The 14,849-nt window shown below is 40.0% G+C and overlaps 2 protein-coding genes across 5 annotated transcripts in view; one reads left to right on the top strand and one right to left on the bottom strand.

Annotated features, from left to right (window-relative positions):
• Positions 1–7,730, top strand: part of LOC118417237 (DENN domain-containing protein 11-like) — a 33,915-nt gene extending 26,185 nt beyond the window's left edge. The window contains exons 7-11 of one of the 4 annotated variants that reach the window (XM_035822703.1): positions 1,721–1,871; positions 2,680–2,712; positions 3,651–3,719; positions 4,806–4,839; positions 5,081–7,730. In XM_035822703.1, coding sequence (XP_035678596.1) covers positions 1,721–1,871; positions 2,680–2,712; positions 3,651–3,719; positions 4,806–4,839; positions 5,081–5,245 — 452 coding nt within the window. In that variant the 3' untranslated portion in view covers positions 5,246–7,730. Of the gene's footprint in view, positions 1–1,720; positions 1,872–2,679; positions 2,713–3,650; positions 3,720–4,805; positions 4,840–5,046 lie in introns of all 4 variants that reach the window. The other 3 variants (XM_035822702.1, XM_035822705.1, XM_035822704.1) reach the window with 3 other exon arrangements.
• Positions 7,731–7,739: 9 nt separating this feature from the next.
• Positions 7,740–13,742, bottom strand: LOC118417502 (39S ribosomal protein L38, mitochondrial-like). Its single transcript, XM_035823082.1, has 8 exons — positions 13,545–13,742; positions 12,328–12,600; positions 11,650–11,858; positions 11,273–11,345; positions 11,016–11,061; positions 10,236–10,394; positions 9,895–10,031; positions 7,740–9,276 (listed from the first exon to the last, which is right to left on the bottom strand). Exons 1-8 carry the CDS (start codon positions 13,684–13,686, stop codon positions 9,143–9,145), a joined length of 1,173 nt encoding a protein of 390 aa, XP_035678975.1. The 5' UTR covers positions 13,687–13,742; the 3' UTR covers positions 7,740–9,142.
• Positions 13,743–14,849: the final 1,107 nt, after the last annotated feature.

A 14,849-nucleotide genomic window follows, 5' to 3' on the forward strand; every position in this document is an offset into this window, starting at 1 on the left:
TGTTTGAAGCTATCTGGTGAGGATGCTTCTGTTGTATTTGGTATGAATGGAGTCCAATTGGCTACAGAATTATAACAAAAAGAAAGAAGATCTAGTGCTTGTCCATCTTTTGTTCCTCACACCTAACATTTAACAAGTAAAGCTACATGAGACAGCCCCTTGAGGGATAGTATGAGGATGTAAGAGTGCATGTTGAGTGCAGGAACATCCCACGCACTGTTCAGGCACTGTTCAGGGTAATTGGAAAGCCCTTATCTGTAGAGCTGCGTCCCCCTCGGTAGATTTTGACGTTTTGTGCTTCAGACAGCTTGTCTGCTTCTGGTCTCTACTGTGTTGACTTGATAAGGCAGCACCAATTTAATATGTTGGTTCTCAGATTTGTAGAAAAAGAAAAAGAAAAATGTTCCAGTTCATTCTAGTGACGCTGAAGAAGAGTAATAAATGTCACTCGAAACGTCCGGAAGTATCCGTTTTTTATCCAGTTGTAGAGATTGAGTAGTTTTTGAATATTATTTAACTGGATGTCTAACCTTCATAAATGCAACTGGAAAAAACGTTTTGAATTCAAAGCCAGAGGACCAGGTTAATGCCTTGGTGCACAGTTTTATGAATTGAATACATTCAAGTTTTTCTCCTGCCTTCTGCTTTTATGATGACCGCTTGCTATATTTTTATTTTCAAAAAAATCCGAGAACCAAGGAAATCAATTGGCATAGCCTAAGTTCATTTCCATTGAAATTGAAACTGAATTTTGGAAACCTGCCATTAGCTATGGGACTCACTGTCTGTAACATTTACTGTTGAGTAGTCTGTAATTAGGAACTGGTTGTTGATGTTGATGTACATTGTAGGTAGACAGAATCTGATGGAATTTACCATACTATTATGTGGTGACAAGTCCCAGAAGTGATTTGAAAAAAAAATTCTTATTTGTCTAAGTGAAATGCACGATTGACTATTGGCAAACCTGATGTAGAACACCAAGAAAATCTTGTTAATTTTTCCCTCTTAATGTACATTTGGATGTCATGCCACTTGTGTTTTGTGACATCAAAAGTTTGGTCTTGAAAATTGCCAACAGTGTTAAATCTGTCATCATACACACCGAAAATATATTTTTATCAGTTTCCTTTTATTTTTATAAAATCCTTTCGTGCTACCAATCTTGTGCCCTTGGGAAAGCACTTAGCACGACTTTCCTCACTCAACTCAGGTGTGAAAATGAGTACCTGACTTTGGTTGGGGGAGGTAAAGGGTAGTGGAAGGAGAAGGATAGGCTTCGCATTACAATACCATGTCTTGGCAATCCACTGCCCCTATGGGCCATTTTATAAGCCATTAACTCTGAAAATAATTTCACCAGGTTGGTAGATCATATGACATAGGAATTTTCTTTTTACACAACCAGTTTTTCTCACCTGCTGACGTTTCGATGTCTGTCAGACATCTTCCTCAGAGCTTCTAACTGGAGTTCTGCTTCTCGCTGACGAAGGGGGATACAAGCTAAGCCATGTTTGGGATAGTGTTCTTCTCGCCGCAAAAGCGCCACGTACATCGGCTACATATAGCGACGAGAAGCAGAACTCCAGTTAGAAGCTCTGAGGAAGATGTCTGACAGACATCGAAACGTCAGCAGGTGAGAAAAACTGGTTGTGTAAAAAGAAAATTCCTATGTCCTAACTGACTCCTAAGCCATTTACTGTTCCCATATTATTTACAGGCACGACAGAGAAGATATTCCAAGAGAAGTCTCACCTGTACGATGTGTATGTGGATAACCAGAATGTGGAGACCCACATCCCCAGTCTACAGGACATGCTAAGGCTCAACGACAGTGACAGGGACAAGTACAGCAAGCTTCTGAACCAGAGGTCAGCAACAATTGTTTGTTTGTTTGTTTGTACAGGAAAATACATAAAACTTAATACAATAAGCAATACCTAACAACAGGTGTAGGAGTAGGGAAAAAGCGTAAGCCTAAAGTAAACCATTCTCGAATTTTCTCCATGGAAACCTTTTCAGATTTATGTCATCTTGGCTCATCATTTAGTCACACTAGATAATAGGTGATTAAGGTGGTCACCCGTAAAGGTTTGATTTTAGATAAGAAGCTACCTATACAGATACATATGTACAGGTCTAAGTAAATATGGATATTGCTGTTGTAGAGTGTTCCGGCTGTGTGTTGTATGAAATGAAGGAATTGCTCTTAGTCTTACAATAGACCAATCCTGTCCAACACCATTTTGAAGAAATAAAACTCCCTGTTCTATTGCAAACACCTCCATCAAAAACAGCCCTAGTGTGACACAGAAATAACTAACTCTGCTATGTTACTTATTATACCGACTGACTTTGGTTTGGGTTTTTTACCCTAAAATCCTGAACGGATCAAAGAAAAAGGCTATGTCATCTTTGTTGCTAGCATTGTTCGTGTTTGTGTGGTTATGTTACTGTCAGTATCACTAGCTGACTTTGTTAGTAGTTGGTATTTGGTACAAGGTCCCTAGCAGCAGCAGCCAATTTCGTCTGACAAGCGCTGTTTTTGACGGAGGTGTTCAAATAGAACCTTGATAGAACAGGGTGGGGCTTAGAATCAGTGTCTTAGCGTGCCTGTGTAGGATTGCATTTCTAGGTCAGGTTAACATTTCTTTGATCTGGTTTCCTTCTGCGCTCAAGTGAGGAGGTTTACGCCAGCTTGCCACGGACTGTGTAAGCCTTAAGAGCCTTTTTCTGTGCCAATATCCAAGGGTTTATGCACCAACAAAGTAGCCAAGCAAGCTGATAGGTTTACACAATAATTATAACATTTTTTGTGTTATAAGAAACAAACCACTGTTACACAAATGTTTGCCAAATTTGTGGCTGACTGTAAAAATCAGTGGCTGAATAAAAAATACAGTTAGAACTCTTAATCTACAGTCTCATTATCAAAGTTGCCTATTTTGCAAATTTCATGTCATTTACTTTACAAATCTGCCTAACTAATTTGCATATCTAATTTGCATAGACAGTCTTTGTTGGTTGTGCCTTGGACATTGAGACAGAAGTGTAGCTAGTAGCTTGTAGGGTGCGTCACGAGCATGCCAAGTGGTTGAGTGTGGTTGTTGGATGCATGTTTTACAACTACTAAGTCTTGTACTAAATGAATGTTCCCCATAGAAGCATGAATCCACCTTTCCTAACCTTTATCATCTATTTAGGACACTCCTTTCTAACACAAAATATCTAACTGCACCATCTTAGTTGACCTAACCCCTTATGACCATCACTGCCCCCTGTACCTAAGGAACAGAATATCATCATTTCATAAAAAGAGAGCAAGTTTTGCAGTTTCTAATATAATATACTAGTATAAGAGTTAGAAGTTATTGTTACATGCTACCACACCTATTAATTTCGGTGGTTATTTCTGACTGATCTTGACAGCCACATCGGCACATAAAAACATTTGAATGGAGCAGTAATAATGCCCATGCTTTCATCACATTATGTTATTTAAGTATGTACAGCCAGATAAAACTGTTTATAGTACAGGTACTTAAGCAAGTAAGCAAGCAATAGTACAGGTTCAGATAGATGCTAATTGAACTAGTTGTAGATTATGTGGTTTTGTATGTGTCACTAACGAACAGCGCCCCCTGTTGTAGGTCGGAGGAACTGTACAGCAGGGACATGGAGGATGATGAGGTGGCAGACGATGAGCAGGTCTTCATCACGTAAGTCTCCATGACGAGAAAGACTCTTTGGTCCATTGTGTGCCTTTCTTGTGTGATGTAACTCTTCAGGATGCTTGGCCCAGAAGCCGGAGGTCCTGGGTTCAAGTCTTGTAATGCTACAGATCTTGTGCCCTTCAACTTTCTTCACGCCACCCAGGTGTAAAACTGGGTACCTGATTTTGGTTGGGGAGGTAAACGGCATTGGAAAGAGAGGGTTGGGCTCCACCTCCCTATACGCGTTGGATAACAGCCCACTGCCCCTATTAGGCCCCAAAAAGGCTATGGAACTACCTTTGCCTATGCCATTTGCTGTGGAATACTTTTAGAATATTAATGGTATTTACTAAGCTGCTGTTAATATCCAGGACTAGTGATTGGTTATCATTAATGATTTTTGAAAATGGTCACACGTTTCAGGTAGCATTCACTACCTTTCATCAGTTACTGAGCAAGATCTCACAAAATTTAGTCGAGCTAAACTGAAAAGTCCGGATTTGAAAATCTGCTCAATTGCTAATGAGCAATTGTTATCTTGCAAATCATATTTCCTAAACATCTAACCTTCATAGATGTATAACTACTAAGTGTAGTACATACCTTTTTAGTAGGTACCTTTCTGTTAGGTTCTTCACGGAGCAGAATGAATTTTGAAAATGGTCACACATTTTAGGTAGCATCCACTTCCTTTCATCAGTTACTATACAAGATCTGACAAAATTTAGTCAAGCTAAACTGAAAAGTCTGGATTTGAAAATCTGCTCAATTGCTAATGAGTAATTGTTATCTTGCAAATTGTATTTCCTAAACATCTAACCTTCATAGATGTATGACTACTAAGTGTACTTCCCTTTCTGTTAGGTTCTTCACAGAGCAGATTGATTTTTGAAAATGGTCACACATTTCAAGTAGCATCCACTACCTTTCATCAGTTACTGAGCAAGATCTGACAAAATGTAGTGAAGCTAAACTGGAAAGTCTGGATTGAAAATCTGCTCAATTGCTAATGAGCAATTGTTATCTTGCAGATCTCATTTCCCCAAAGTCTAACCTTCATAAATATAAGCACATTGTACTATCCTTACTTAGGTTCTTCACGGAGCAGAACAACAGAATTTTCCAGTTCCCAGTTTGCAGTAATTCATGGCCAAGAACCACTTGCAAAGAAACCAACATATTCAATCCATTGAGTTATTACTTTGTTTCATTTAGGTTCTTCACCAAGTGACACAAAGCATTGTTTTAAGTTCACAGTAAGAGGTAAAAGTAGGCATTTACAACTTCATACCTCTTCCAGTTCATGATTATAACTTCCTTCACTTCATTTCAGGTTCTTCACGGAGCAGAACAACAGAATTTTCCAGACCCTTCTGGACGTGGCGTCGACGTCTGACCGCACGCTGACCATGGACCACATGCGCAGCATGGGGCTGGACCCCGTCAGGGACAGGCAGTTTGTCATGGACCTGGTCGAGCTGCACGGCATCGACGTCATGCTGGTCATCGACAACCCCTGCTGCGGGGTCTAACCGGCAAGCCAGGGTTCTAGCCAGGATTTTATTGTTACAGTAGTATAATGGTAATGGCGAGGTAGTGAAGCCACTGATCAGGATTCTAGCTAGCCTAGATCTGTTGGTGTGGAACGGGGGTTTGGGGCCATTCCACTTTGAGGAGATTTTGAAAAAGAAGGTAAAAACAGGCATTTTAAGGGTACCCAAAGGAGCTTGATTCTTTTTACACCACAAGTAATTGGATTTTTTTAGTCAATTTGGAGGGTCAGATCAACATTTTGGTATCTAATCTGACATTGTTTGACAAGAAAATACTACCAAAGTACCACTACACTAGTTGATAATTAGGGTAATGGCCCACATTTAGCATCATAAGGAGATATAGATTTTAAACTTTAAGTTAAGAGGCATGGTTGGTCAAGTATTGCTTTCATTGTACAAAATAAAATACTAGAAACAAATTATACTTTACACCAGAGCCAGAAATGAACCTACAGTCAGTAATAATGCTTTGTGTACGTACATGTGATGTGTAGCAACTGTTTTCGGCAAAAAAAGGGTTCTGAGGAGCAACTAATTGAATTGTTGTCTGCCTACAAAATTTAATATTGAGTTATATCTGTGGAAGTGGGAGATATTTTGATTATAAATATAAACATTTAGATATAGAAAGATAGCGTTGTAAAATATTATGATAGCATTTTAAATACTAGTGAGGTATTGAAGTATTAAGGTATGTTGACAATGGGTATCTATGTACATGATGTATGATTTACATGTTTCAAAGAAACACAGAAGTCACAAAGGATCAGTGATATCAATCTTCCAATAGGGTCTATTTTTGATCGTGAAAAAAAATCATGACCTAACAACTGTGACATTAAAGCTCCCCCTGTTGAATCAAATCAGAACTACAAGAAAATATTATCATGATTTGCACTAAGAAGGAATGAAAATCAGCAGGTCATTGTAATTAGTATATGTGTGATTCAAAACAAGTGTATGTTTTCCAATGTTCTCTAGGAGCTGTTTGGCATTTAATGCATTTTCCTTAATTCTTTTCAAATTGTGCAGTTGACTCATATTTTGAGATTTTAGCATTTAAGTCTGAACTATATGTGTAAGTTGCAGTAACATTTCTGTACGAAAAAACAGTATTGCTTTAACCATGCAGTATTTTTGGTAGGTATTGGTACAATATTTACTTAGCAATTCCCAAAGGCTAGTGAGTTTTCTATCAAAGACTTTGAAATTTGGATCCTTATGATCAAAAGAAATTCATGGTTTTGGGCAAAATTTACAATCTAAACATTTTTATTTCCAATACCAAGAAAAACCTACTAGTATTAGTAGTGCTTTTAACTTCAAACTCAACTATTTATAACAAACTATCCATAGCTGAATCCGAAACACATCACTAATACCTGAGTATATCTAATGCACAAGCTGTATACTATAGATTCTTTTATTCTTATTGGGACTTAATGTTGCAGTAGAGGTGCAAAGGTTTTTGCTGACTTTAAAGTTTGCAGTTGGAACAATTTTGTAGTACATGAGAAACTCATTGACTTAGCGGTTGAGAAGTCAACAACAAAAAATGAGACACTAAAACCTCTTCAAACATTTCTACAAAGATCCCAATCCTGGGATTTGAACCCTGATCTATTAATCCAGAGGTTAAATCAAAAGTAAAATGAGTTGTTGGTTGCGAATTCTACTCATTCCTATTTCCTTGCTGGTGTCAAGTGCCAAGAAAGATTACTTTTGACAACTTGACAAAGTAACCAATGTTGGAAGCACTACTTGAAACCGTTATATCTTCCCTTTAAGGCAAAACATATTGAAGACCTTTTTTTAAGTCAAAATAGACACAAAACTCAAAGCAACCATCTTGATCAACTGATCGCACAAAAATTGCATTTTGAATTATTTGAGAAAGGCAATTTGCATAAAATGTACATATAGATACGTAGCGACACGGCCTATGTACATATTCATGTTGTAAGTTCTTATACCTATACAATAAGTGTTTGATGTTAGTAATCTGAAACTACTAAATGTATAAAGACTTGTTCGTGCAATATATGTTAGATAGTTAAATGTGTAAACGGTGTCATGACTACATTACTGTATCACACTACATTGCTTGCTTTTGCTTGTCTTTTCTTCTTCTTTGGGCTAAAGGTAACATAGGAGGCTTGAATAATTGAAGAATGGAATATTTTGAAATTTTCATCAGTGTATTTTAAAATTTCATATCAAGTAATCTGAATTTGCAGTAATACTGTCATTGGCCTACCTCCCTTTTTGACCCAGAACAAAACTTATGAACAAACGTTAGAGTGCTTCTAAATACAGATATTATCTATACGTTAATAGATTAAGAATATAGCCACTTGCCATTTAAACTGATGTAAATTTTGGTATCCAAGAGAGATAAAAATAAAGTTTGAACGTGTATGTAAATGTTAGGTCATTCTGTAAGAAATAAACAAGTTACTACAAAGACGTGTCAATGAAATATCTTTATTTTACAAGTTATTGTGTACCAACATACAACATACAGACTTGTCTGCTGTCAGATTTTCTTTCTGATAGATTTTCCCAATGTGTGACAGGCATACATGTTGTAGAATGCCCCATCTGGACCTTGCAAGGAGAAGCTACCACATGTAATACTTCTGAACATTCTTTTCTGACGATCTCAAGAAATTCCAGACCCTTTTCAAACTTCACAGTTTGTAGACCCACATTTAGCTCTGTGGGAATCAAGGCATAAAAGAGTGCCCCATTTAGCCCTTGGAAAGACAAGTTACTGCCCGTAACACCCTTGTACATTCTTATCCGATTCCAGTCTCTTGTCAAACTTGACAATGGGCCCTCAAAGCTGGTACATGTGTAATACAGTTGTACATCTACATTTAGCTCTGGGGATCAAGGCATAAAAGAGTGCCCCATTTGGACCTCAGAAAGAGAGGATACTACATGTAACATTCTATACTGTACATTCCAATTCCAGTCCCTTGTCAAACTTCACAATGGACCCTCACAGTTGGTTATACAGTCGTAGATCAATCTTTGTCAACCCACATCATAGTAGATCAATCTTTGTCAACCCACATCATACGTCCTGAACAATCTACATTCTGACAAGAAAACTTCCCTGCCTCGTACCAGTATGCACACTGTACGATGGAACAGAAATATGGAATTACACTAGTCCATGAACAACCATTAACACTACAGAGGGTTGTCACTGGTTGGTTATGGCTCATGTCTAGGCTATGGGGAGACCTACATTTAGCTCCGTAGGAATTGGAACCCAGTGATCTAGCCAGCCTGAAATATTTTTCCATCCCCTGTATTCTGAATAGAAATCCTGTCAAACAATCTTAGGGGGGTCTGGGGGTGTGCTCCCTGTAAAAATTTTGAAACCTAGACCCTCTGAACTGCTATTTCTTTTATGGTGAGGGGCTAATTTTGCTGGTAGTCTCAACTTGGGTTAATTAATATTTTGATATGCCGATTTTTGTTTGTCACAGAGGAAGAATGGGCAAAATATTTGTCCATCCCCAGCAGCAAAATTCTGTCAAAGGACAGATGCTGGCTAGACTGTGTCATACGTCCTCAACAACCTACATTCTGACAAGAAAACTTCCCTGCCTCGTATCAGTAAGCACACTGTACAAAGGAAACCATGGGATTACACTAGTCCATGCACAACCATTAACACTACAGCACAGAGGATTGTCACTGGTTGATATGGCGTTTGTCTGAGCTATGGGGAGACCTACATCAGTACCCCTTCAGTACAGGGGTAAGTATTTGTCCAGGTACTGCACAGCTCTTCTGTGGGGGATCATCACCCTCACAGTTGGTTAAACAGTCGTAGATCTACCTTAAACTCTGTGGGAATCAGTACCCCTTTAGTACAGGCTCCTTAGGTAAGTATTTGTCCAGGTACTGTACAGCTCTCCTGTGGGGGATCATCACCTGGGGCGCGATGAACGGCTTCGGGAAATCGTATTCGAAAATCGGCTCAGGCATTTCTGGAAGAAAACAAGAAACATTTGAGGACCGGGCTCCCACATTTCTATACTAAGTCTTGAAGAATAAGGACAAATGTAGTATTTCCTAATTGGAATTACCGGTACTGTCAAGGCACCTAGCTGATAGTTTCTATACGAACTGAAAACTACAAAAGCATAAGTTTTCTGCAACTTATGATCCACTGCTCACTGAGTCATGTGTTCTCTCTGCATAGTGTGACATCATAGTGGAAAAATGTCTACGGGTCATAGTCATACGTCTACATGTGTCTCTTGTGTAAGCTGCTAATTGAGGCATTCCTTTACTATGACTGGACTTGGTCAGTCAAAAATTCGGGTAAGTTCAACTCTAGTGTTGGAAATTACAGTCAAACCTTGCTTCAGAACAGACAAGTATACTGTAATTCCTGACTTTTTAACAGTACTTATATGTTCACGGTTTTCACAGTGACGCCTCAGGCTCTAATGTGAACTTATCATTACAGATAACAAATAATTCATCAACTCTTTTTACACACACCTGCCGCCACCATAATCATTTAATTCTGAGAACAAATTCAAGTTTCTCACTCTCAGACTGTTTGGTACCGAGAAGAAAAAGTAAATTACAGTACTCACTTAGAACACTGCGGAAGGTTTCCCTGACAGACGGGTCCCACGGACACTGGAAGAAGTTCAGTCCTGCCGGCGTCAGCTGGTCCTGGCGTTCCCGGTAAAACTCAAACGTGCGGAACGTTCTTCTTCTCAAGCTGTGACTAGAGCAAGGAACAATCACAACATTTTGTCATCAAAAATACTGATGACCAATTACTTCAGCACGTAAACATGCGAGAGTTACAGACACGTAATTTTATTAATTATATCAGTATAAAATATATCATACCGTTGTGTTGGAAGAAAAGTTTTGCGTTGTACCATGATTACTACCAACACAGACAAGCTTCCTTGATAAAACATACCAAGGTGATGGTCTCCTCTCTGTGCTGTAGTCCAGCGGCCCTTCTTGTTTGAAGAGAAGGAACACAAATCTGTGGTACCCGGTGCCTTGTGGAGGGAACGGTGGGAAATACTCGCACACTGTCTCTCCCTTGCTGATGTCACTCCCTGGGATGTTACCTCTGTGTGGGGGAGAGGGAAAAAATGTGAGAAAAAGTTGTGCAACATTCTTCAAGTTTGGTTTAAGGTTGAGTAAAAAAATTCAAAAATTACTGCTCTTGGTGGCAGATGTTGGCACACTCTCGCACCAGATCCATGTGTGTTTTTGGCACACTATTTGGCAAATAAGCCAAAGAGGCTCGGTGGGCGCTACTCCACCATTGTGGTGGGTATTTTTTTTCCAACAGCACAAGTTCGGGGCAAGGCAAGCATCGAACCCTGGACCTATTGGTTCCGAGTCGAACGTTCTAGCCATTGTGCCACACAGGCCTTACTTGAGCCAAGGTTAAGGTTAAATATCTCCTATATGGGGGCCGATACCGATTGACGGGCACTTTGAACCTGTTACTGATGTCACACGTCTGTTCAGCTCACATGACATAAGCTTCAGGTCATTTCAACTTGAGAAAGGTCAGAGGACTGACCAAAAGCTTGTTCGTAAGAGCTTTTCTTTGTGTACAGAAATAAGAAATCAATCAAAAGCTTTTTTTGAGAGAGAGAGAGCTAGTACAAGGACTCCAGTTGTAAATCAGATGGCTGCCAGGCAGGCAAATCAGTCATTGAGTGAGGTCACATTTACTTACACAAACCAGTGGAGATACTCGGCTTCATTATCTTGCAGATGTCCATCTGAAACAGAAGTGATTTTTCAAGACTCGCTCATCCAACAAATGTAAAGAAATAACACTCTTCAAAATTTCATTTTGGATGTATCATTCAACCAAGCTACACACTTGAAAATATGTCACTCATAAGGGAAGTTAACAGAACAATGGTACTTCTTCATTGATATTTTCAACATCTAGGGATAAGGCAAAAACTAGCTCCAGTTTTACAGTACCTGGATTTGTCAGGATTAGAGTCCACAAACTGTCCTCGTCACTTTCATATTCTACGACTGGAGGTCTGCAGGCCTGTGGAGACAAATCATGAAGATAAACATTAACACAAATATGTAAGTATACTTCTAGCTTTCTTGTACGATATGGTGAAAACTGTAAGTAAAGTTTCAAACTCTGAATATACTTGATACATCAGAAAAATACAATGGAGTTTAATCAACCTAAAATTAATCAACTTAAAACTTGTATTCCTTTCATTCTTGAGTTTGTTCATTTATCGATTTTCTGACCATCCTACCAACTAACCAACCTTCTCCTTTATTTATTCATTCACTCACTCACTCATTCCTATCTTCCAAATCACATAGAAACTCACCTCTGTAGGAGTGACCACATTTCCCCGGTACACAGGAACCACATGGTCATCATCAGAGTCGTAGTACACATTGGTTACCATAACAGGGTGGAAATACGCCCCCTCAAACAAGTCCTTCCAGATATTGTAATGTGTGGCCACGTCTTTCAACTGTTCGTGTGCAAACGTGGCCTCCCATTCCTTTTTTATCTCTTCCACGGGAACTTTTACTGTAAATAAAAAAGAATGACATATCAGCGATTTGATTCCATTTAAGCAAAGGTTTACAGGCATTCTCATATTGTCCATTTCTTCCTTGTGAGGATACATCTTGTCTTGTCTAAGACAGTGTGTAAGTCTCAGAATGCATGACATCTTTTTAAGTATGATGTAACAAAGCTTTTAGTATACAAAGTATGATACTAACAATGCTAATGGTTTCAAAATCACACAACACTTTATAGAATACAGGTGTACATGCAAGCTGGACTGAAAAAAAAAAATTATCTACATGTACTTACTGGGCAGACAACATAAAAGAAGACTTGCACCTCCTCAACCTACAAAACATCAAGTCTTTGCATTTATGTGCAAGCACATCTAATCATTACCCTTGCATGATGGAGCACAAGAGAAAATAAACCAGATAACAAGTGTATAAATGTGAACTTTCAACTAAAATATGTGGATATGACTTACATGTCCGAAGACGAGCTGCTCTCTCTAACTCGGCATTGGCTGTGTTCTCATTGGTCACCTTCCTCTTCAGCTGTCTGAACTTCTTCGCCCCTACAGTACGTACGGGCAGTCCTATATCGATCCCCTGGGAGGGCGGGGGCTCTTCTGAGTAGTACAGCTGCTGCGAGATGGGCGACGTTTTCTCGTGCCACGGGTACTCCTCCTGGTACTTTATCTCACCCTCTTGGACCGGCTCCGGGAACTGGACATTGGGCTTAACTGGGCCAACTGGTGCTGTAAAAAAACAATCTCAAGATGTTAAACAGAGGAAAGACTCTGAACCTAAGACTCTAAACCAGCCCCTAGTGCCAAAACAGTTTTTATAGCAATGGGCTTTCGTAGATCCGAGTAACCTGACGTGATATCCAGCCCATCTTCTACTAGTAGTGACAGAGAAGGCAGATGCTATGTACAGTATTTACAGGTTCATTGTACAAGAAAATTCCCCAAGCTCTCTGTACAGCCCTAGTATATATATATATATATATATATATATATATATACTAGAGCGCTACCATCATCATCAGAAATTATGTCTATCATTCATGGGGTGTATTTTGATATCAGAGGGCCTGTTGTAGAAATTTCTTGTGAGCATATTGGCCCTACAGCCGAGAAGTTAGCCCATGTAGGCCCTGGAAACAGTCTGGCATTCTGGCTATGTATAAGCACAGCAAATCATACTATTCAAACTCCATCAAGACATGATATGAGTTAAATTATGTTGTTGTTGTTGTCCTCGTTTAACGTCTAATATTTCGCTATGTTCTAACGTCTAATATTTCGTTACTCTTGGTGCTGAGTAACACATGGTTCGTTTTTTAGTCGAAAGTCTCTCTTGGTATTTAACTCTTGGTTCCTTGTGCTTGAGAGTTGCTGGAGGAGTTTCTAGGAGAGTACGTCGAGACGGTGCGTACTCTCTATGTACTGGGAGAAGGCCATGTACATCTGTTTGTTGATTCCTTCTGAAAGGTCGCACACTACAAACAGCCATAATATTCTACATGAAGAATGTGGGCTGTTCACAGAAGAAGAAGAAGAAGAGGTCTCTCATTCCAGCTAGCGTGGTGATGTCCGTGTCTCTGCTGTCCTCTGCTGCTCTGTTGTATGTAAATTATGATACACAATGTATAAATTTTACAAATGTGGGGCAAGACAAAGTACAGTATAACACGTACCAACTAAAGTCTTGGGACGATTTTTCCTGCTGATAAACCGTCTGCTGCACTGATCGAGACAGGCTCGGGTGTGTCTGGAAGAGGAAACAAACGTACTGATGACGGGCGCACACCGACTTCCAATCCACAAGGGCGCAGCCATCTTGGCCTATTCAATCTCGTACCCAGCGTACTGTTACAAGGTGCTCTGGGCTCGAGAGCTCTCGCGAGCACACGCGAGAGATCGCGGGAGACTTTTTTGGCGCCAAATTCAAATAAAGTGTCGTCTGCACGTCACTTACGAGAGATCACGAGACTGCTCTTGAAAGTTCAAACGACGAACGACGATATAACGTTATACTCTCTACTGGGATCCACATGTCAATGGTAGAAATAAGCCAAATAGATCTAGACGGACACCAGAGGAGTACGCCGGCCAAAAATAGTGTTGGACATGTTTTTCCTCCAAAGGTCTGCTTACATGTAGCTAACATTAATTAGCTACACAAGAAACAAGGGACGACCGGTGAATACATGTGCTGTCGCACTATTAGATGACCTAGATGTCAAAGCAAGAGCTTTTTTTAAGTAAAAACTACTTGCTGTCGGAGAAGCTCAGCAGTACGTAACGTTACTAAATGGATTCTCTTTCCTCCCATTCTCCTCACTTGAATGGTAACAGTTTATCTCCTAGCAAATTTTCTAATGACGGGGCAGGGGCAGTAACGTTAATGTTTTAGACTACTGCTGAGCTTCTCAATCACCATAAAACTACTAGGTATATCAGGTTAGTTTTCTACACTTGAAGCCTGCCAAAGTTCATACATTAACGATTAAGCAAAAACTACTAGATAGAACACATACATTCAATCTTATTGCTATGTCGCATCCTCAATGTTAACGGGCTTACCTTCCGACTTGACGCTGTCTTCAGTCTTGGCCCTTGTCCAAGCTTCACCGATGTCCCAGTGCAGACGACAGACCGGGCTACCCCCCTCCCCCTCAGACCCCACCCCCTACACATCCTCCTCTGACGCCTTGACGCAGGGCGCCCGAGAGTTGTCCAGGGCCTCTGCCACCCTGATGACGGTAAGAACACCCTGCCCCTGCGTTCCCTTCTGGACATACTGGGTGGCGTTGGGCAGTTGGCCCAGCGCTTCGATGCGCATCCTAGAGTCGATCACAGACTCCAGCAGGCGAGTCAAGGGCTGGATACGAGCCTGAGATGAGATGGGATGGGATGAGACCGGTTTAAGATCACCAGGGAAGACTGCTACATACTTAAGCGCTATTTGCATTTAAAAGGCATTGACAGACATTCTCACA

The sequence above is a fragment of the Branchiostoma floridae genome, chromosome 6, assembly GCF_000003815.2.
Source record: "Branchiostoma floridae strain S238N-H82 chromosome 6, Bfl_VNyyK, whole genome shotgun sequence".
Lineage (NCBI taxonomy): Eukaryota > Metazoa > Chordata > Leptocardii > Amphioxiformes > Branchiostomatidae > Branchiostoma > Branchiostoma floridae.

Coding starts and splice junctions, on each gene's coding strand:
- LOC118417502 (XM_035823082.1), bottom strand. CDS start 13,686: ATGGCTGCGCCCTTGTGGATTGGAAGTCGGTGTGCGCCCGTCATCAGT. Junction 12,601..13,544: donor TCGTCCCAAGACTTTAGTTG/GTACGTGTTATA, acceptor GTTTTTTTACAG/CACCAGTTGGCCCAGTTAAG. Junction 11,859..12,327: donor AGCAGCTCGTCTTCGGACAT/GTAAGTCATATC, acceptor TTTTATTTACAG/TAAAAGTTCCCGTGGAAGAG.